General features: G+C 43.1%; 1 protein-coding gene across 15 annotated transcripts in view; it reads left to right on the plus strand.

The window, feature by feature from the left end:
- Positions 1-23,399, plus strand: part of LOC121436441 (GATOR complex protein DEPDC5) — a 125,428-nt gene that overhangs the window by 58,400 nt on the left and 43,629 nt on the right. For 11 of the 15 annotated variants that reach the window (XM_041636337.1, XM_041636336.1, XM_041636351.1 and 8 more), the window contains 7 exons: positions 9,310-9,375; positions 12,409-12,592; positions 13,009-13,169; positions 18,496-18,613; positions 19,023-19,190; positions 20,008-20,227; positions 21,635-21,768. In XM_041636337.1, the coding sequence (XP_041492271.1) occupies positions 9,310-9,375; positions 12,409-12,592; positions 13,009-13,169; positions 18,496-18,613; positions 19,023-19,190; positions 20,008-20,227; positions 21,635-21,768 (1,051 nt within the window). The remainder of the gene's footprint in view (positions 1-9,309; positions 9,376-12,408; positions 12,593-13,008; positions 13,170-18,495; positions 18,614-19,022; positions 19,191-20,007; positions 20,228-21,634; positions 21,769-23,399) is intronic. The other 4 variants (XM_041636341.1, XM_041636342.1, XM_041636343.1 and 1 more) reach the window with 1 other exon arrangement.

A 23,399-nucleotide genomic window follows, 5' to 3' on the forward strand; every position in this document is an offset into this window, starting at 1 on the left:
CTGTTTTACAGGCTTTGGACTGCCAGGCCTGGAAATAATGCACCCTCCTGTAGAAACCATCATAACATCACAAAGAGAGAGATGCCTGTGCATGGTGGCATCCCAGCACTCCAGAGGCAAAACCAGGTAGAGCCCTGTGAGTCTGAGGCCAGCCTGGTGTACATAGTGAGTACTAGGCCAACCAAAGCTATATAATAAGATACTATCAAAAAAGAGAGGATGGAGGAAGGTGATGTAGTTTCGTTGAGTAGTATTTCAGGCTTACAGGGATAGAAACTGGTTGGACAGAAAGTTAGAAGGTACAGATTCCAAGTGCAGGTGATGGATGGAGCCAAGCTTGGTTTTCACTCTCTCTGAAAACACTTTAATTATCTAATAATCTCAATAAGGCATATATTGCTAGATCCAGATCACATGGTCAGTTGAATGGCGAGAGGTCAGAGACAGTGTAGGCGTTCTCCTTTCAGCTCTCCTCAGAGTGCCTTTTAAGGATGTTAGGGGAAGGCATGCTTTCTGCAAAGCAAGTATTTTACAAGATGAGTGTGGAAAGACCTAAACAACAAATAGGGTTTCTTTATCATGTCTGTGTCCTATAAAGTGACTTGCATTTCTAGAACTTGGTTTAAGATTTGTGAAAGTAAAGCTATGTAAAGAGGGCTAATGGGGACTGGAGAGATGACTCAGTGATTAAGAACACTTGGCTGCTCTTCCATAGGACCTGGGTTCAAATCCTAGCACCCACGTGGCAGCTCATAACTGTCGTAACTCCAGTTTCAGGGGGACTCAACATCCATGGCAAAATGCCAGTGCACATAAAAGAAAAAGAAGAAGAAGAAGAAAGGCAGGGGTGGTTAATGATACTGTTCTTTGGTCACTGGTAGATGGCTGAGCAAATTCCTGTAGTGCATGGATAAGTAATGAGACCTGGAGAGTGAGTTGGCAGTGAAAGAATCCCCAAATGATTTTCATTCTTATTCGTCATTCATTTTAAATGAGAAATAAATAAAAGTTTAGGGCTGTGGAGGAGGTATTTTTATGTCATTTATTCAGGGTGCTTAAATTTTACGTTCTGCAAGATTTCCTAAAGTTGCCTACAGAGTGTTACAAAGGCAACATTTTTATCACTTTGCTAAACTAGGATGTTTGTTTTTAGGCACCAAAATTTGAGTTTCCAGGCTTTGGCGGGGGTAGAAGGTTACTAAGGAGGACTACTCCAGGGCTCCCTGGACTGTTGTTCCCAGAGCTAGCTTGACCAGTGACCTGAAGCAGAAAGATTTAATTGAACCCAGATGGTAGCAGCCAGCCCCAGGATCTACCCAGAAGAGCCTAGTGACCTGGAGTATCCCAGAGATGATACCACATGACTCCCTACATGTAGATTTTGGAATTTTAGTTTCCAGTTGAGAAAGGAGTGAGCTTTCAAAGGGGGTTGATTTGAGGATGCGTGTGCATCTTTAGGTGGACATTGTCATATCTTATGGCGAGTTTCCTGTGCACGTGTGCATGCAGACAGGCAGGCATTGGAAAGACACTTGCTTGGAGCCCGGCTCTCTAGCCCAGCTTTTCCTCTTGGACTAAGTTGTCTGTCTGCCTAACTGACGACTGCTCTGCTTGGCTGACTGTTAGCCTGCCTTTCCTCCCCTGCTGCCCTTTTGTTCAGGCCTTTGCTGCCTCTGTTTAGGATCATCACAGTAGCTCTGCTGCTCTGTCCCTTTCTCCTTTAGGGAACTACCCATGCTGTCACCAATAAGGTGTTTCAAAATGCAGGTCTGGCCAGCTCCTGTCCATGTGCACAGCCTTCAGTGACTCCAGTCACCTGTCTTCTGTGTCCCTTTGTGTCTTCACGTGACTCCACTTTAACAAGATGTATGGAAAGAATCTTAGGACATGAGACTCACTCCACCTCTAATGAGTAGTGAGTCCTTTGGGCCAGTTGCTACTTTTTTTTTTCCATTTGTATTTTTGAGGCAGGATTTCTCTGTGTAGCTTTGGAGCCTGTCCTGGAACTCACTCTGTAGACCAGGCTGGCCTGAACTCACAGAGATTTGCCTACCTCTGTCTTACGAGTGCTGGGATTAAAGGCGTGCGCCACCACTAACTTCTTATACCTCACTTTCTTCATTGTGAAGGGAATATTATGAAAATGTAAACAAAAACTAAAAATAAATGTGATAACCCATATGAATTCTTAGAATAATGCCAGTCAGACATGGGTGGTCAACAGATGGGGGTGGTGTTAATAATATATGGGTTTTTCTTTTCTTTTTTTTGTTGTTGTTGTTTTGTGTTGTTTTTTTGAGACAAGGTTTTCCTGGAACTCACTCTGTAGACCAGGCTGACTTCAAACTCACAGAGATCCACCTGCCTCTACCCAGCACATGGGTTTTTCTTATATCCCAGCTATGGTCTTCATATTTCTCTGTGTCATCTTGTCCTCGCCATTTAGAACATGCTGTCTGCAAGCCCCATTCTGCCTGAAAACATCCACTCTCCATGATGGTTCAGCTCCAAGAGTGCCTCCTTGTTTGAAGCTTTTCCTTTCTATGTCGCGCTTTCCTAAGAGATGCTCGTCATGCTCACACACAGCTCCTACCCAATCCCATTTGCACAGCGTGGTACATCATGACCTACTGTTTCCATCTCCCTCTCTCCACAGACTTAAAGTACTTATTGTTACTTGTCTCTCCAGTGTTTGGCATGCTCATTGACAAATGAAGTTTTATTTCAAAGAATATACTGTCACGTGAGAAGCTTTAGAATAACTTACAAAATTGTTTAATTCATATTTAAATGTTTGTGTGTGTGTGTGTGTGTGTGTGTGTGTGTGTGTATTCATGTGTATTCTACAGTATTTAGCTTCTTAGAAACTATGGGTTCCTTGAGTTATTTTTCTAGTTGGGGTGATATTGTTATATGGGGTTACTCTTTTCTTGCCTATTCCCTTATGACCTGTAACAGAAGTTTTGAAAAGGGCTAGAGGTCATAAGGAATTAGTCTATAACCACATGGGAATTAAGTTTCATTTTTTACCTAGGCTACCTGATAAATCATATTAATGAGCACAGAAGGAAATTAGATTAAATATTTTGAATTTTTATTCTCATATACAATAACCAGTTAGTGTCTAGTTTCTCTTAGGGTATGTCTAGTTTTGTTTTTTTTGTTTTTTGTTTTTTGGTTTTTTTTTTTTTTTTTTTTTTGTATTTTGAAGCAGGGTTTCTATGTTGCTTTAGAGCCTGTCCTAGAACTAGCTCTTGTAGACCAGGCTGGCCTCAAACTCACAGAGTTCCTCTTCCTTCTTCCTTCCTTCTCTTCCTTCCAAGTGCTGGGATTAAAGGCATGCGCCACCACTTTCCAGTTAGAATCTTATCTTTGTTGTCCTAGTAGTCTAAGGTGTTATGTTTTACTTGGGCATAGTAGTCTGTTAACTAGTCTTAGCTCTTTCCCCTGTTCTTTTCTTTTCTTTCTTTCTCTCTCTCTCTCTCTCTCTCTCTCTCTCTCTCTCTTTCTTGACAGGGTTTCTCTGTGTAATAGCCCTGACTGTCCTAGAACTCACTTTGTAGACCAGGCTGGCCTCAAACTCACAGAGATCCGCCTGCCTCTACCACCCAGTGCTTATTTTCTTTTTTAAAGATGTGTTTGTTATTTGTGTTTGTGTGTATCTGTGTCTGTGTGAGCGTATGAGCATATGTTGGGGGAGATGTACACGATTGTGTGCAATCAGAGGAAGGAAAGGGCATCAGGTGTCCTCCTCTGTTACTCTTCGTCCGTCTGTATCTTTGTAGCTGGATCTGTCCTTGAACCTGGGCCTTTTCAGCTAGGTTAGAAGCCCCTCTTGGAGCTGGGGTTATAGGCATTTATTTGCAGGAAGGAATGTCTGGCTTGATGCGGTGCTGGAATCTGAACTCCAGCTCTCATGATTGCAGAACAGTGTTCTTAAGTGCTGAGCCATCTCTTCAGCCCTTTATATTATTTATGTGACAATAACAGGTTGATTCAGGTTAAATATTCTAACGTGGACATCAGATCAGGAAACTTACTTATATAGAGCCCTCTAAGGGCGTCTCAACTAACATTTAGTAGCTAAGGCATTGCAGTTGCAACAGAGCCCTAGGGTCAGGTTTCCCAGGTTAGCTTCAGATCTCATCTGTTTACCCATTTGTTTCTCCCTAGTGAGAGGGTGGGGTTGGGGGGATGGGAACTTGAGGAAGCTGGTTGGGCAGGTGGGGTTCCGGGAGGCAGGTTAGGGGCAGGACTGAAGGGAGAGTAACAAAAGAGATGTCTTGATGGGGGGGGGGGTGGCATTTTGAAGTTAGGGAGAACCAGGTGCCAGGGAAACTCTCAGTAATCCACAAGGATGACCCCAGATAAGACTCCTAGCAATAGTGGAGAGGGTGCCTGAGCTGGCCTTCACCCTGTAATCAGATTGCTGACTGCTCTGATTGTCATCAGAGAGCCTTTTTCCAGTACCGATGGAAGCATATGCAAAGAATATAACTGAGGAAGAGTATTAGGTGTGGGCCACAACATGAAGATATACCTCAGGCTAGGGCCGAATGCATCTCGCCACCTCCTGGGGGGCCCCACAGCCACCACTGCAGCAGTTACTGTCAAAAGGTCAAGGCAGTCAAGAACAGCACTCTCGTGGGGAGAAAGAGGATGCCATGTAGCCAGTGCCATGTACCCACAGCTCGCTCCGCATCGCCATAATCACGTAACATTTTATAACACTCCTTCCTGCTAGGCAAAAGTTTAGCCTCAGGACTCTCAAAAAGTATTACCAGAGAATTAGAGTGCTGTATCTGAGTTTGTATATGAGTCTTACAGAAATCTGCCTTAGATTCTACTAAAATTGACTTTTGGAAACAAATCAAGAATATATGAAGCTTCTAAAGAAATTATATGATCAAAGGTATTTTATCAATTTAATGTAATACATTTTCTTTCCTGTTAAAGTATAACGTGAACCAAAATAAACAAAACCCACCAACCTGGTTTGGTGTCCCCACAGCATGATGGTCAAAAGTAGGTTGGGCTTGTTAAGAATAAAACTTAGAATCCTTGTTTTGGAGCTGGGCATCATTTTGCATCCTTTAGTCCCAGCAATTGGGCAGAGGCAGGCAGATCTACAAATCAAGTTCCAGGACAGCCAGGACTGTTAACACAGAGAAACCCTTTCTCAAAAAACACAAAAAAACAAATTATCCTTGTTTTGGTACAAGATAGAGTTGAAATACATAGCTAATCAACATTTCACTTATTAAAAAATAACAGAAAAGGCAAGAAAAACACTTCTGTGGCCTTACCTCTACCTCCCTTGGCTTAAAGCTTCTGCCATCTGCAGGTACCCAAGTGTGACTCAGACTTCCTGCCTTTGGACCTGATTCATACATGAGTCATGCTTCTCAGGAATAATGTCTCTGTGGGTTTCCCTTTGGCTCTGCAGGATTTTGTTTTAAGCACAGTTGTAAGACCTTGTAGCTGTATTGTTCACTTCTCTCTGTTGTCCGGTAGCGTCACGGCAGTTAGGGGTCTTGGCAGATCACCTTTTTATCCTTCTGCCTTTTTACTTTTTGGTACAGGAGACTGAAGCTAGAACTTTGTGTGTACCAAGTACATATCTCCCTGAATTACTTATTGGTAATCTATTTAGACAATAAGCAGGATCGCAGTGTAGCTCAGTTGTTAGAGTGCTGGGTCCTGGGTCCCATCCCTAGCACTACATGAGAAACTGGGCTTGGCAGTAGTAGATGACCAGCAGTTATATAGAAAAGGAACCCAATCACATCTTTGGAGGTTCCTTATCTTACAATGTCATGTCAGGACTTTAAAAAGTTTTATATTAATGTTATATTAATTTATTACATATGATGTTTCTATATAAATATTTCTATATAAATATCTAAATAAATATAAATATTTTCTCTCTTTTTACCCTATAGGTCCTTTGTATATATTATTACTCCAGTTTAGTGTTTTCATGAGATTTTTGAGTATGTGAATGAGCGGTCTCTGCATCTCTGTTTCTTACGCCTTTTCTTAGGCTCTTTCCCTTTGTTTGTTTTGTCCTATTTTGATGTGTTAGTTTTTATTTTATCTTGTTATATTATTCCTTAGAAGCATTTTGTTTGTTTTTTGTTTTTGTTCTTTTTCTTTTTTGGTTTTTGGTTTTTCAGGACAGGGTTTTTCTGTGTACCGTGACCATCCTGGAACTCTCTCTGTAGACCAGGCTGGCCTCAGGCTCACAGAGATCCGCCTGCTTCTGCCTCCTGAGTGTTGGGATTAAAGGCGTGCACCACCACCGCCTGGAGCATGTGTGTTTTCTAATGAGAGACAAAAAAGATACAGATCCAGATGGGAAGGAGGGGAAACCATAATCAAGGTATATTATATGGGGGTCTGTTTTGGGGTGAGGGGCAGGGTTTCTCTTTTTGTCTCTGTGACCAGGCTGGCTCTGATCTCTGAGATCTACCTGCCTTTTCCCCAAGTGCTAAGATTGAAGACATGCTCTACCATGCCTGACTTGATTTTTCTTTTCTTTTCTTTTCTTTCCTTTCTTTTCTATTCTTTCTTTCTTTCTTTTTGGGGGGGGTTGGTTTTTCAAGACAGGGTTCTCTGTGTATCTCTGACTGTCCTGGAACTCATTTTGTAGACCAGGCTGACCTCGAACTCACAAAGATATGTCTGCTTCTGCCTCTCTGAGTGCTGGGACTAAAGGTGTGTGCCACCACCGCCTGGTCTGACTTTTCTTTTCTCTTTCATTTTTCTTTTCTTTCTTTCTTTTTTATTGGGGGGGTGGGAGTTTGAGATAGGGTTTATCTGTAGTTTGGAGCCTGTCTTGTAACTCACTCTGTAGACAGCCTGGACTTGAACTCAAAGAGATCCACCTGCCTCTGCCTCCCGATGCTGGGATTAAAGGCATGCAGCACCATTGCCTGCCCCCGGGTTTTATTTTCAATAAAAAAGAAAAAAAAATCCAAGCAGAAGCAAAAACAAAAGACAGAAGAAGGAAAAACTGGGTTTGGGGGATAGAGTTGGCTCAGCAGTTAGGAGCACTTGTTGCTTTTACAGAGGACTAGGGCACCCATATGGTAGCTCAAAACCATTTGTAACTCTAGTTCCAGGGCATCTCATGCCCTCTTCTGACTTATGTGAGTACCAGGCACAAATGTGCACAGCACAGACATACATGTAGGCAGAACATTTATAAACTTGAATCAGTAAACACGCAAGCAAAAACTGGGCTTGGTGGTACAGACCTATAATTTTGGCACTGGGATAGAGGAAGAAGGGTCATAAATTGGAGATCATCCTCTGCTATGTACCAAGTCTGAGGCCAGCGTAGAATATGTGAGACCGTGCCCTGAAATAACAGATGAACAAAAACCAGCTTTGGGTCCTTTCGCTCCTCCATTCACTGTTCCTTAATGATACCGGCATGGGATCTCGTCATGCCCTCACTTGCCTTCTGTAGGTGGTGTTCAAAGTGCCAGTTCAAATATTTTGTTCACTTATTTATTGGGTTGTTGATTTTCTTCCTTTTGAGTTTTGAGAGGACTCTCCTTATTCCAGATTATGTGATTTTCAGCATTTTTCCCCCAGGTCATTGCTTTTGTTTTCATTTTGTTTTTTCAAAGATTTCACAAGGAATTTATAAATATTTGTTATCCTTAAATTAGATTCAAGTGGTGCAGATACATATGGAGTAGAAGGTACAAGTTCTGGGGCTAGAGAGATGTCTCAGCAGTTAGGAGCATATGATGCTCCTGCAGAGGACCTGGGCTCCATTGTCTGGACCCACATGGCAGCTCACGATCTGGTGTCCTCTGCTGGGCTCCACGTGCACCAGGCACACACAGATGCACATAGATATGAGTAGACACTCATACACATAAAATAAATACGTCTCTAAAAATGACAACAGCCGGGCGATGGTGGCGCACGCCTTTAATCCCAGCACTCGGGAGGCAGAGGCAGGCGGATCTCTGTGAGTTCGAGACCAGCCTGGTCTACAGAGCGAGTTCCAGGACAGGCTCCAAAGCCACAGAGAAACCCTGTCTCAAAAAAAAAAAAAAATGACAACAAAGTTCTGTTTCTCACCTACCTCCTCCCTTAGCTTTGTATTCGGAGACAGTTAATCTTTGGAGGCTCTTTTCAATCCTTCCTATAGTATGATTTTCTAATAAATATGTATGTTTTCCAAGTGATGTTTAATTAGTTATGCGTGTTTTCCAATTAGCTCTGTCATTTCATATTCAAGTTTCATTTTGAATCTTTTTCAGAATAATAATATCTAGGTAGATTCTTTGTTATTTTGTTAAACATAGTAAACTTTGATGTCTTATGCTGTATTCTTTTTCTTTCTTTCCAAGACAGGGTTTGTCTGTGTAACAGCTCTGGCTGTCTTGAAACTCGCTTTGTAGACAAGACTGGCTCTTTGATCCCGAGTGCTGGGATCAAAGGCATACTCCACCAATTCCTGACTTTATGTTATATGCTTTTTCTTTTTAAATTTTTTTATTTTTAATTTTATGTGCATTGGTGTTTTGCCTACATGTATGTCTGAGTGAAGATGTCAGATCATGGAATTACAGACAGTTGTGAACTGCCATGTAGATGCTGGGAATTGAACCCAAATCCTCTGGAAGAACAGTCAGTGCTCTTAACCACTGAGCCATCTCTCTAACCCTTATGTTATATTCTTAAAAGCTATGATTTGGAAAGTGTTCTAGAAGGTAAGGTTAAATAATAACTGTACAAAATGTAATTAGGTTATTTTATGTTTGCTAAAAATTCATTAGTTGAAATGACTTTAAGATGTGTTAGTTTTTAAAAAAATAAGTAGCAGTTTTCTTTCCAAAAAATATTTTATCAGACAAAGAGAGTGGTATTGAAAACTTTGAAGTTCTGGTTCATTCCCAAATTTTAGGGTTTTCATATTTTTCTTTAGTTGATTATTTTGTGCTGTTTGAAATACTCAGTTCAGAACTGGCACTTGGTTTGCGTTTTTTTGTTTTTGTTTTGTTTTGTTTTTGTTTGTTTTGTTTTGTTTTGTTTTTCGAGACAGGGCTTCTCCGTAGTTTTGGAGCCTGTCCTGGAGCTAGCTCTTGTAGACCAGGCTGGCCTTAAACTCACAGAGATCCATCTGCCTCTGCCTCCCAAGTGCTGGGATTAAAGGAGTGTGCCACCATTGCCCGTCCTGGTTTGTGTTATATTTTTAGCTTTGCTTTAGAGCTTTTTCAACCACAACTGTCAGCACTTTTTGTTTAGTAACTTTTGATTCAGACAAGCCACTTTTTCTTTCTCTAGGTCTGAATCCTAGGACCCAGAATAAGGATTCTCCAGAGGATGGTGTTTCTACTTCTCCAGACCCAAGTAAGAGGAGACAGCTGACTAGTAGGGGGCAGGCAATAGGCTGTATGGGATGGTGAGGGCGTGAGGACACCCTGTGGGAAGGGAACAGTCTAGAAATACACTTGTGTTGTGGTATAGACAGGTGATGGGAGGGTCTCCTGAGTCTCTCCAATGCCAGGGAGAGAAGTATGGCTGAATGACCTGCTCCAGAATGTGTCATTCAGGACACGTGCAAAAGACCCTCGTGCCAGGCAGAAGCCTCTGTGGGGGAACCAGAAATAAGGGGCTATTACTAGAGCCCTCCAGACACCCATAGTGAGACCATTTGGCTAGTTAGCATTTGTTCTGGTCACATTTCGTTTGTCTATTTAAACAGCTAACCTTAGCATCTGTACCAACACGGTGGCAGGGGTGCAGTCCTGCCACTGCACTTGCTTCATTATGTGGCTGCGGTGTGTAGCTGATGGCCAGCTTAGTCCTCTTACTAGTTTTCATGTCCCTGTTCTTTTTAAAAATTATTTATTTATGTTAATGTTACATGCATTGGTGTGAGGGTGTCAGATGCCCTGGAACTGGAGTTACAGACAATTGTAAGCTGCTACGTGGGTCCCAGGAATTGACCTGTGTCCCGGAAGAGGACTGCTGGTCATCTCTCCAGCCCCTCTATTACTCTTTTGTTTTGTTTTGTTTGTTTGCTTGTTTGTTTTTCGAGACAGGGTTACTCTGTGTAATAGTCCTGACTGTCCTAAAACTCTTTGTAGACCAGGCTGGCCTTGAACTCAAAATGAGATTCACCTGCCTCTGCCTCCCAAGTGCTGGGTTTAAAGGCATGTACCACCACTGCCCAGTCCCTCTATTACTCTTAAAAATTAAAAAAATATATGTGTTTGTGTGATGACATACATATGCCATAGCACATGTGCATGGGCGCCAGAGGACAACCAGAGGAGTTGGCTCTGTCCTGCTGGGCGGATCCAGGGATCAAACTCAAGTTATCAGGTTTGGTGGCAAGTGCTTTTACCTATTAAGCCATCATGCCAACCCCCAAAAAATTGTTGTTGTTGTTGTTTTAAGTTTTATTAAGCTGAGTATGGTAACACATGGCTTTAATCCCAACACTTGGGAAGCCTGGTATAAGTAGAAGTTCCAGGCCAGCCAGAGCTACATAGTGAGACACAGTCTCCAAACAAACAAACCAACCAAAAGTGTCTGAAGTTATTTTTAATCGTATCATCAAACATATGATTATATCTGAGGTTTTAGCAATCATTTTTTATTAGTGACCATTTGGATAGTTTCCATATTTTTCTCGGGGAAGAGTATTTTGATTTTTTTTTTTTAAACAGGGTTTCTCTCTGTAGCCCAGCTAGTTGTGAACTTGTAGCAATTGTCCTGTCTCTGCTTGCCCAGTGCTGGGACTACAGACATATGCTATCATGCCCAGCAGAAATCACTGATATAAGAGTCAGAAAGGTAGTGAGGTCTAGTGTGATGATCTAAAACAACATAAAGAGGTAGTTGGCTTCCATTTCTGACTTTCTCATGGTGGGTCCCCATATTTAGCACATAAGACTTTTTCACCCATGTGAGGGTGATGTGAGGCTGAAAAAGCCACAGAGGACACATTGTGTTGTAAATTCGTTACTGCTCATACACGTGCATTTACCGTGTATAGTGTATAAGTATCCCATCAATACTCAAGGCAAAGTATGGAGTCTTTTGTTGTTGTTTCCTCTTACAGAGATTTTAAAAAGATAGTCTTTACCTTAAAGGTCTTACAGATTAAGTTTTACTTTGGGAGATAGCTATTTAAATGGAATACCTGAGGGGGGATAAGACTATAAGAAAAGGTAGTTTAAAGGCCAGTGTACAGTGCACATTGTAATCTCAGTCTTCTGGAAGCTAAAGGAGAAAGACTACAAATTCAAGGCTAACCTGGGATTCATAGCAAGGCTATGAGAGAAGAAGAGGTTAGAGAGATAGAGAGAGAGAGAGAGAGGTTACTGTGGTGCTGGCTCTGGCAAGAGCTGACCACCTGCATCACGTGGTGGACGGCACCGTGACTAGAAAGAGTGAAGCAAGAGATCATGTGCAGAAGTGGAGGCAGAGAGCAGGCTGGGCAAGAATGCCTCAAGTTCCAGAACAGCCCGACCTTCCTGAGGACACACTTCCAACGACCTTTCTTTAGGCTCCATATTTCTCATATTTCCACACTGGGGACCAAGCCCCATGTGCCTGAGTCTAGTGAAACAAACAGCAGCCAGACCATAGTGCTGCCTTAGCATTTTAAGTTAGCGGGAAGGGGCAAACACCCAAGCAGACACAGCAATGTCTGTAGTCATTTCTGGTTTGCACAGTAGAATGAACCATTGGCATCTTGTGATAAGAGTCTGGTGTCACTCCTCAGCATCTCTCAGAGCCCAGCACAGCCCTCTGTAACATCTTGTCTAGTCCAAAATGTCAGGACTTAGTTACTGGTATTGAAAGTCTGCTTTACACAAGAAGCAGGTATCAAACTCATGTCTCCAAAATCCCAGCCTTGTAACTGTCCCAGACATCCTCCTTTGGTTTTCCCTCCTCTTCTTGAATCTGTTACTTGTTGTGATTCTGAAAGTGTTCCTGTTTCTGCTGCTATATGCTATTTTGCTCCCAATTAGACTGAGCTTTCTTCCTTTCCTACCCAGACACTCTACAGTCCTCAAAAGGAGAAGCTCTGGCCTGAGCCTCTCTTCTGCTCTCAGAATATTAATTTGCTTTGATATGTAACCTTGCCTGCCCTGCAGTAACCTCACTGGCATTTCAGCTGTAGCTCATGATCAGCAGAAAATGAAGAATAGCGGCTGTGAATCCCATTTGCATGATGGGATTGGATAAGCATGTGTTGCATTATCTAACAAACTCTGTTTCTCTCTCTTTCTCCCTCCCCCATCCCCTTCCTTTTGCTCCTTCTCTATCCTGGCAATTTCTATGACCTTTTACCATAAATTCCTCCCCCTCCATATCCCAAACCTGCCATGGTGACCACATACACCTTTTCCCCATTATGCGAGGCAGTTCTGACACTGTCTGCTCCCCCTGTAGTGCCAGGCTTCTGTTGCACAGTTGGAGTGGACTGGAAGTCTCTTACTACTCCTGCATGCCTTCCCCTCACCACTGACTACTTCCCGGACCGTCAGGGCCTGCAGAATGACTACACAGAGGGCTGCTATGATCTCCTCCCAGAAGCAGACATGGACAGGTCAGTGCCCAAGAGAAAAGCAGTTAGTTTTGTATGTGAGGGTTATGGGTATTTTGGATCACATGTATAGAAGAGCATTGAACTTTTAAACCTTTCATGCCCTCCTTAAGTATTTGGGAAATCTGATGATGCAAGAGCTGTTACTTTCAGGTTTTGTTGACATTAACAGTTGTCTCCATTGATAACATATTTGCTAGTGCAATGATTTTGGCACACTGAACCTGATTTCTAATTTCTATTCTTTTTTCCTGCCTTGTTGAATTGATCGTCTTCTAAAGCTGGCATACAAATTATGGATTTTATAAGCTGTTGTAGAATGATAATCTGGGATGAAACAAAAGAGAAGAGACGCATTGACCGTTAGGTGTCACTGCCCAAGGCCAAGCATATCCACATGCTCAGTCATTTCTTTTCAGGAGAGATGAGGAGGGTGTTCAAATGACAGCCCAGCAAGTGTTTGAAGAGTTCATTTGCCAGCGTCTCATGCAGGGCTACCAAATCATAGTACAGCCAAAGGCTCAGAAACCTAGCACCACGGTCCCACCCCCGCTGAGCAGTAGCCCACTCTATAGCAGAGGTAAGTGATTCTTCTTAAAATGATGTGTCTTCTTTTCTAATAAGTCTGTGAGAGTAGGTTTTCTTTTGTTATGTTATTGTCTTAGAGTTCCTGTTGCTGTGATGACACACCATGACCAAAGTAACTGGGGAGGAAAGGGTTTGTTTGCCTAACACTTCCACGTCACTGCTCATCACTGAGGGAAATCAGGGCAGGAACTCACAGAGGGTAGGAACCTGAAGGCAGGAGCTGATGCAGAGGCCATGGAAGAGTGCTGCTTACTTTAGAATCCAGGACCACCAACCCAAAGGCAGCACACCCACAATGGGCTGGGCCTCCCACATTGGTCACTAATTAAGAAGATTTTAGTAGACTTGCTTACAGCCAGGTCTTATGGAGGCATTTCCTTACTGGAGGTGCTTCCTCTCTGACAACTGTAGTTTTTGTTAGGGTGACATAAAACTCACCTGGCACAGGTACAAATTTATCTTCAACCCTTTTGAGAGTGGTGCAGCCTAGTGGCAGAGTGCTTACCTAGCCCTCTGGTCCATCACTAGCACCCAAACACAGAGAAACAGCGATGGTAAGGAAAACCATGTAAGCCAGGCTCGGTGGCCCAAACCTATGATCCAGTACTTAGTAGCTTGAGGTAGGAGGATTATAATGAGTTTGAGGCCAGCCTGGGCTACATGGTGAGTTCTAGGTCAGCCTCTGCTACAAAGTAATTCCCTCTTTAAAAATAAAAAACAAAACAACCCTACTCTAGGACCTGGAGAGATGACTCAGTGGTTAAGGGCACCAGTTGTTCTTGCAGAGAACACTGGTCTGGTTCCTAGCACTCAGCTGGTGGCTCCCTCCCAATGGTACACATACTGTTAATCCCACAGAGCCAGAATAAAGATTAGTTCCCAAATTTTTTGGTCAAATTAAGCCAACTTTATTTTCTGTCAGACGGGGCTATCTCCCTAAAGCAGAGTTTTAAAAAAAAATAGCATCACAGGAGGAGGTAGGGTTTATATAGTCCAAAAAACGGCAAGACTAGTGGGGTTTCAAGGGTTGGAGGATTTCTGAAGGAATTTTGGTTACAAAGGAACCAAATGGGCTGAATATTTCAAAAGTATTTGATAGAACATCTTAATCAGGGTATATACAAAGTGTGAGTCAAACTCCATTGTGTAGGAGCATGTCAAATTCCAGAAACAGGTTAAAGTGTTTAGGTCAACTTGAATTTTGCAGCAAACAGGAATGAACTTATTCTGACCTTATAACAAAATAGTCTCCATCATTAAGATGGAATCAGTCTGGTCCATCAATACATTCAAGCAAACACTCATACAAATAAACATAAAATATTTTTTTAAACCTTTTTTTTTGTTATTGTTTTTTGTTTTGTTTTGTTTTTTGGGCTACATGGTTTTTCAAGACAGGGCTTCTCTGTGTATCCCTGACCATCCTGGAACTCATTGTTTAGACCAGGCTGACTTCAAACTCAGATAGCCGCTTGCCTCTGCCTCCCAGGCACTGGGATTAAAGGCCTGTGCCACCACTGCCTAGCCAAGTTTACATTTTTTTATATGTGTCTATTTGTCTTTTTTCCTTTTTGTCACTGGGGATCAAAGCCAGGACCTTTACCACGGAACTACATCTCATTTGTACATTTGTTCTTGTTCCCTTAGTCTGTGTTCCTCTTTCTCCCTAGTCCCTGAAGTTTAGTGACCTAATTCAAGAATGAGTCACCCATTGGTGGCAGAGACTAATAAGTGACACTAATTGGGGAAGAGCCAAGCTGTAGAGAACTCTTCTAGAATGAGTGTGGCGGAGGGAGTTAAGTGTGGGTGCCTGGAATTGGAAAGCAGTAATCATTTCCTGAAGCAGCCAGTGAGCTTCTTGCTACTCTACTTCCCTATTTGTCTACTGCAAAACTTGAGATCACTGTTGGTTCTAGTAAAGCTCCTCTGGGCAGAGAATTTAAAGAAGTGTGGATCTATTGGGTGGGCTTAGTTGTCAGCCAGTCCAGGCCGAATAGATGAAGCGGTGGGTCTCTTCCGTGTTTCCTTAGAAAGCTCCGTGTGAGGGTTGTTGCTTGTTGCCTTCTTTCTTTTTTTTTTTTTAAATTTATTTATTTATTAAGGATTTCTGCCTCCTCCCTGCCACCACCTCCCATTTCCCTCCCCCTCCCCCGCTCAAGTCCTCCTCCCTCATCTGCTCGAAGAGCAATCAGGGTTCCCTGACCTGTGGGAAGCCCAAGGACCGGCCACCTCTATCCAGGTCTAGTAAGGTGAGCATCCAAACTGCCTAGGCTCCCCCAAAGCCAGTACGTGCAGTAGGATCAAAAACCCACTGCGATTGTTCTTGAGTTCTCAGTATTCCTCATTGTCCGCTATGTTCAGCTAGTCCGGATTTATCCCATGCTTTTTCAGACCCAGGCCAGCTGGCCTTGGTGAGTTCCCGATAGAACATCCCCATTGTCTCAGTGTGTGGGTGCACCCCTCGCGGTCCTGATTTCCTTCCTCGTGCTCCCTCTTCTTCTGCTCCTGATCTGGACCTTGAGATTTCAGTCCGGTGCTCCAATGTGGGTCTCTGTCTTTGTCTCCTTTCATCGCCTGATGAAGGTTAATATTCATGAGGATGCCTATGTGTTTGTCTTTGGATTCACCTTCTTATTTAGCTTCTCTAGGAACATGAATTATAAGCTCAATGTCCTTTATTTATGGCTAGAAACCAAATATGAGTGAGTACATCCCATGTTCCTCTTTTTGGGTCTGGCTTACCTCACTCAGGATTGCTTGTTGCCTTCTGTTCTTATTGTACATCCTACTTTTTATTTTTGTTTTTTGGGAGAGGTTCTTGAACTCAAGCGTTCTTCCTGCTTCACCTCCTAACCCTAAGGGTTAGGGTTAAAGGTATGTCCTGTCACACCTGCTTAGTGTCTCCATAGTAGAGCTGCAGTGCCTGGGCATATAGCAAACATTAAATAAATACATGTGCTTATTCTTGACACTCCTAGTCTAAAGAAGGAATTTATAGCTCAATTGAGAGAAAACACTTTTTGTCAAACTATGAAAAATGGATCTGCTGTGATACAGAGTGGGAAGGAAAAGCTAATTAAAGGCCCACGACACCTCTTTAATTTGGAGTTTGATCTGGTTTGGAGGGTCAGGTATGGCTTCCTTGGGGCGGTGATGTTTGACCTTAGATCTAAAATAAGTAGCAGTCATTAGGAACAAAAAAGGAGGCCAAGTTGAAGGGAAGACCATGCAGGCAGAGGAACTGGTGTGTGCAGAAGCCTTTAGCAGGAGACACTGATAATTTTTGCAGACCAAAAAGAAAGCTAGTGTTACAGAGCACAGAATGAGCTGGGGGTGTGGCCAGAGACGTTAGGTCTCATGAGGCTGCAGGAAGTTTATTTACTTCTTTAACCCAGGGAACAGTGATGAATTTACCTTTAGATGGCACTGGCCACATCTAGCCTGCATAGTCTGCTCTTGAATGGATGGTGAATGTCCGTTGTGAATCTGTAATTCTAGTGTCACGTGCTGGTCCTGACGAATTCGTGAGCCTTATTCTTTCTGACTAGTTGTCAGAGGGACATGCTGAATTCCCTGGTATCCTCTTACTATTGTTATTGGCAAAATTGCTTTCATGGCCAAGCTCATGCTGCTCCCTTGTTTCAGATTTATTGATTATAAAGGTAAGGTAGGACTTGTTCCAGCAGACTCTTGGAGTTTACTGTACACTAGGAGAGGCACACATTAACTTAACCACAGATACAAGTTTGAGTACTGGGGTACACCTAGTTTAGAATAACTTGGGCAACGGAGCTGGATGCTCATGAACCTTGTCCCCTGACACTCTTCCTGACAACCAGCAGGGTGCTTATAGTGAAATGAAGGAGCACCTCACTGGGCATGCTCCTCACTTTTTGCAGAAAGCAAGACCTGGAGAAACTTGCTGCTAGAGATCATGCCCTGGCAGGTAAAGAGGTTGGGGTTGAATGCAGGGTCCCAGATTGAAGCCTCTTTGTATATGCTGCAGGCCTGCCCTGGGAGATTATCCCATTCACAGTGAAGAGCCTCTCAGACTACTGTCCTTTCTTCTCCTGAGAGCCTCCAGGCCACCTGCCACCATGTGACCATCTCCCTGAGCTGAACAAAGGAGCAGCACACTTTGTTTCTAGGTCATGAGGATCTTGCTTAGGCTTTGTTGTTTTTTTATGGCACAATTTTTCTCTTTAGAGAATCTTCCCGATTTTCATTATTCCCCCTTTGCTGTATTTAATTCAGCTAAATTAAGTTTTTGAACACTATTCTGGGCATGGCCCTTTTATCAGGAGCTAATTGAAAACATAAACAGTATTTAGCTCTGCCCTCTTGGAATTTTACTTTAAATTTTAATTTAATTTGGTCTTGAGGCAAGGATTCACTATGTTTCCTAGTCTGGCATCAAACTTAAAGACTCAATGAATCTGCCTGTCTTAGTGTCTTTGTGTGGCTGGAGCCATAGTTAATCAATCACTGCTGTACCTGAGTCCTTGGAACTTTTTATAAGAGTTTATATTTGGAGAGATGCATACCTAAGGGGTACATATAAGATGTTCGTATGACTAATGGTGTCTGACAGCTTTCCCGAGGAAGTAACCTTTGGTGGTGGTATTAAGTGATCTATAAATGGGCTGGAGAGGTGACTCAGCTGATAAGGGCACTTACTGCCATGCCTGATGACCTAAGGTTGATCCCCTAGAATCCACATGGAGAGGCCTAATCCTGCAAACTGTCGTCCGACTCCCACACATATGTGCTATAATATGCATGTGTACTTGTGCTTGTGTGCGTATACATACACACAAAGTAAATAAATGGAAACACTTATTTTTTTAATCTGTAAGATTTCAGTTAGTGGCTCGGGAAGAGAAGGCAGAAGCAGTATCACAAGCAGATATGTAGGGGCAGAAACTGCATAAAACAAGTCAGTGCTCCCTTCAGACGGAGGCTGTGTTGGCTGCCAGTCGGCACGAGGACTTAGACGGACTCGGGTAGGCCAGAGCTTCATTGTGATCCCACACGTATTCCCTGACCTGTTAATGTTTACTCCAGAGGACTGGGCATCAGGGTTGGAGTGCAGCATCCAGATGCTGCCAGTCCCTACTCTCTCATTTGCTGCTAGTTGGTTTAAAAATCTGACCGTTTCTGGAATTTTGTTTTTTAACCAAGAATAATGCTTCTGTGAACAGCCTCTCAAAACATTGTTTCTTTTTTTTCTCTTTATCTGTATCTCCGTTTATAAAAAGCAAGACTGTGGTAAAAATGAGCCTTTACCAGATAAATGCAATCATTATTTTTTCTACTAGGCCTTGTGTCCAGAAACCGCCCTGAGGAGGAAGGCCAGTATTGGCTGAGTATGGGCAGAACTTTCCATAAGGTGACACTCAAGGACAAGATGATCACAGTAACCCGATACCTACCCAAGTAAGTCCTTGGGTGTTTACAGACTTTGGTGGCCATCTTGAATTTTGTCATACACTAAATTTTGTGTATAATATAATACATGTATAAGAAGTTGAATGATTCCTTTAGACTTTTGGCTTGCTTTAAAATAGCTTTAGGTTTACAGCTCACTACTTCCAAAAAGGAGTTGATTCAGCTTATAAAGCTTAGCATGATTCACATCAAGCATATTAAAAATCAGAGGATAAATGTAGAAAAGAATGAAAAGCTTAAGAAGATTTGAGAAATTTCCATTATAGTTTTCTAGGATGAGCTAATTACTGTAGTTGGGAACTGAACCAGGATAGTGCCAAATCCGCGGAGACAGAGAGAGATGGTGGTGGTGGGTACAGACTGCTTTTAAATACCAGGCGTCTTCCTTGTTTTTCAGGTACCCTTACGAGTCTGCCCAGATTCATTACACCTACAGCCTCTGCCCCTCCCACTCTGACTCAGAGTTTGTCTCCTGCTGGGTGGAATTCTGCCACGAACGGCTGGAGGAGTACAAGTGGAATTACTTAGATCAGTATATTTGTTCTGCTGGCTCTGAAGATTTCAGGTTAGAGAGAGGCCTTAACTCCCCACCCGTCTGCCTTGGGTAGATGCCTCATCTTTGACCACATCTGTGCTTTTGTCTGGTGTCTGTTCTGTTTTCTCTAAAATTGGAAGAACAGAGCACACCTGCACTGGTTAAAACTCTGGCTGGAGGTTATGTAGCAGTGTGAATGCATTCAGTGCCATGTGACATACACTTAAAATGGGCTAAAGTGATATATTTTATCATGTGTATTTTATGGAAAAACAAAGCAGAACTCAGACACAGTGCTCCTTTTGGTGCAAGGGTCAGCCCTGAGCACGAACTCAGTGGAGGAACCTCAGGATCACAGAGGTGCACCTGAGGCCACCAGCTAATATGGAATATATCTATGATTCAGTATTGTTTTATTTAAGTTCATAAGTAGTAGAATTGCCTTTCTTTGTATGTGTTCACATGTGTGATTATATACAGGTCTATATGGGTTTTAGCAAATGCAAGGCTTCCTGTTAACATGTGCTTTCAGCATCTTAGGATTCCCTTGCTGCTTAGTAGCCTCGTGGCTGTGGTGTCTCATTTATAATGTTTTAGCTTTCCTGTCTGCTTTGTAATTGATGGTGGACAACTGCTTCACTGGGTTCACAGAAGTATTGTCTTGATGCTGGGATTAAAGCAGAAGCCACCTTGTTGTCTTCAGTTTTGTGTTGTGTCTTAAGCAAAGCCATCTGGGGCAGCAGAACAGGATGTCTTGTCTTGCATGAGCTTCAGAGAGAGCTCTCCAGGAAGGCTTTTATAACCCACTTTTTCTCACCACCACTCTGATTTCCTTGGTCCTCTGTAGTTTAATTGAGTCTCTGAAGTTCTGGAGAACCCGATTCCTACTTCTCCCAGCCTGTGTCACTGCCACTAAGCGCATCACAGAAGGGGAGGTGCACTGTGACATCTATGGGGACAGACCCCGTGCAGATGAAGATGAGTGGCAGCTCTTAGATGGCTTCATCCGCTTTGTGGAAGGCTTAAACCGCATCCGCAGGCGCCATCGCTCAGACCGCATGATTCGGGTAAGGCATCAGTTCTCAACCTGTGGGTCAGGACCTTCGGAAAATACACGTTTCTAGTGGTCTTTGAAACCGAGACATTGCTTCCCTATAAAATTATAGTTATGAAGTAGCAATGAAAATAATTTTATGGTTGGGGGGTCACCACAACCCGAGGAACTGTATTAAAGGGTTGCAGCATTAGGAAGGTTGAGAACCACTGGGATGAGGGCTCTTAGAGCTCCCAGGGACTGTACCTAGCCTGGAATGCAGGCTGTACCTCCTGCTCTCTCAGAGGCCTGTCTTCAGCCAGATGATTTATCCCATGACTACCCAACATGTCTGAAATTCCAATCAGTGTGCTCTTGTCTATTGTAGGATGAAGGAGAGGGAGTTCAGCAATGGCTGAACTTTGCCTTATGGCTTGAGCTGCCCCTTCTAGCTGAGGACATAGCACCTATTGTGCACTCTCCAAGTGGGACCAGTTGGGCACAGCTGTTGTGTTTTATGTCACTGAATTGCTAAGTAAAAGCTCTTAAGAGGTTGACAGCAGCAGGCCTTCCTTTTAGAGTTTCCAGCTCTTTCATTTTGGTCATACACTGCCACTCAGTGGAGAAACTGAGGCTTATGAAGGTTATAGGATCTATCTGAGGCTACCCAGGCACACATGTGATTCAGCATTGTTTTGCTTAAATTAACATATAATATAATTGACTTTCTCTCTCTCACTCTCTCTCTATAAATCTGTGTGTGTGTGTGTGCGCGCTCGTGTGTGCGCTTATATACAGGTATATATAAAATACAGGGACTTACGTTACCAACCACCACAATCAAAAGGTTCCTCAGAGGTAGACCTTCTGGCTAACATTTGAGAAACTCTGAGTTTGATCCCCAGAACTAAAAGGAAAAACACAAAAGCATCATGCTACCCTTGGCAGTCCCATTCTTCCATCTTTATCTTCTAGCAACCGCTCGTCTTTTCCAGGTGTTTTAAAATGCTATCATATGATACAAATCCACTTGAGGCTTGCTTATTCCACATAGCATTATGCCTTAGGATTCATTCAAGATATTGTATTAGTAGTTCATTATTTTTAATTTCCTGATAGTGTTTCTTCTTTGGCCCTGTTTTTAACCTTAGGCTCTTTTTCTCACACCAGCTACCTCCTGTGTACAAGATCACTTGTGATTAGAGCATTTAGAATGCTTATGTGAAAAGAGCCAACTTCAGTTTGAATTCCAGCTCCAGGGATTTGGAGTTACTTAGTTAACCAACCTCTCTGCGTCTTAGCTTCTTCCATCATTTGGTAAACACAGAGAACCTGTGTTCCTCTGCTGGGTTAATTGGGTTCCCAGGCCCAAAGATGCCAGAGTGAGCGCCATCTCAGGGTCTACCTGGGCTAATGAGCTGTCTCCTCTCCTGTGCTTTAGAAAGGGACTGCCATGAAAGGCTTGCAGATGACCGGGCCCATCTCTGCACACTCCCTCGAGTCAACTGGCCCCCCTGTTGGGAAGAAAGGAACCTCAGCTCTGTCTGCCCTGTTGGAGATGGAAGCTAGTCAGAAGTAAGTGCCTGGTTAAGAGACTCCTCCCCACCCTGTAAGCTGGAAGGGGTTTCTGTATGCAATTAAGAAGATATTACAGGGCTGGAGAGACATCTCACCATTAAGAGCAGCGCCCATGGTGGCACCCATCTGTCTGTAATTGCAGTTTCCAAGGGTTCCAGCTCCCTCTTGTGGCCTCTGTGGATACTACACACACAGAGTACAGACTCACATGCAGGCAAACAGGCATATACATTTAATAAAACTAAATTTTTAAAGAAGACATTTACATGACAAAAAGGTGAAGCTCACACCTGGTGACTGTCACATAACAAAATAGGCCTGCAATTAAAAAATAGTCTGGCTTGGCCCTGGTGACGCACACCTTTAATCCCAGCACCCCAGAGTTAGAGGCCAGCATCGCATGAAGAGGTAGTTCCAGGACAACCAGGGCTACACAGAGAAACCCTATCTCAAAAAATGGGGGGGGGGGGGGAAGAAAGTAAAGTTGAGTGGGCAAGAAAGCATGAGGTGTGGGGCAAATGCCTTTGGGGACAGTGTGGAGAGCGGGAAGCCAGGCCACCCTCACATGGTCTCCTAGTGGGAGGAATCGCTTGGTAGTCATTTGATTTGGTTCTGTTATAATGGAAAGTTTCAAACAGATGACAAGATGTGGACTGACCAGTGTAGTAAGGTAGTAAGACCCTCTCTACAGTCATCTGGTTTTCAGTGATAGTTGGTTCTTAGCTACTTGTGTTTGATTCATAGTCCATAGGTGTTATCTGTAATATTTCATCATGTGTCTCTGAAAAATTAGTCTTCTTTTTTTAAAAAAAAAAAATACCAAACAAGACTGGCAGGATGGCTCAGTGTATGAAAGTATTTGCTACCAAGACTGGCAGTCTGAGTGTGAGCCCCAGGACCCACTTTGTGAAGAAGAGAATTGACCATGGAGGTTGTCCTCTGACTTCTACACTTGGACTGTGGCATGTGTGCTCCCCATTTAGGGTAACTTTAAAACAATTTAATCATAATGTTGTTACAGTTCCTTAATATCATGAAATATATTTTTAGTGTCTTTGGTGAAAATGTGTGTCTTAGTTATGGCTACTGTTGCTGTGATGAAATACCATAATCGAAAGCAACATGGGGAGATTTATTTGGCTTATGCTTCCACATCACTGTTTATTATTAAAGGGAGTCCGGATGGAAACTCAAGCAGGTCAAGAGCTGATGCACAGGCCATGGAAGGGTATTGCTTACTGGCTTGCTCATCATGGCTTGCTCAGCCTGCTTTCTTATAGAACCCGGGACCACCAGCCCAGTGATGGTACCACTCACAATGTGTTGGGCCCTCCCACATCGATCACTAATTAAGAAAATGCCCTACAGACATGCCTACAGCCCCATTTTATGGAGGCATTTTCTCTATCGCAGTTTCTTCTTCTCAGAGATCTCTAGCCTGTGTTATCAACATCAAACTATCTAGCACAGTGTATTTTCAGAGATGAGTCCCATGCCTAGAATGGCTTGGTTGGTGAGTACCAGGAGCTAGAGTTTGGGTGGAAAGGAAGGACTCTAGACAGAACTCTTCTGAGAGGGCTGGGTTCTTGTAGGGAAGGCCTCAGGATTCTGCCAGCAGGTTCTCCTTG

The sequence above is a fragment of the Microtus oregoni genome, unplaced genomic scaffold, assembly GCF_018167655.1.
Source record: "Microtus oregoni isolate MIOR12 unplaced genomic scaffold, Mior012 000049F_ref0000343, whole genome shotgun sequence".
NCBI lineage: Eukaryota > Metazoa > Chordata > Mammalia > Rodentia > Cricetidae > Microtus > Microtus oregoni.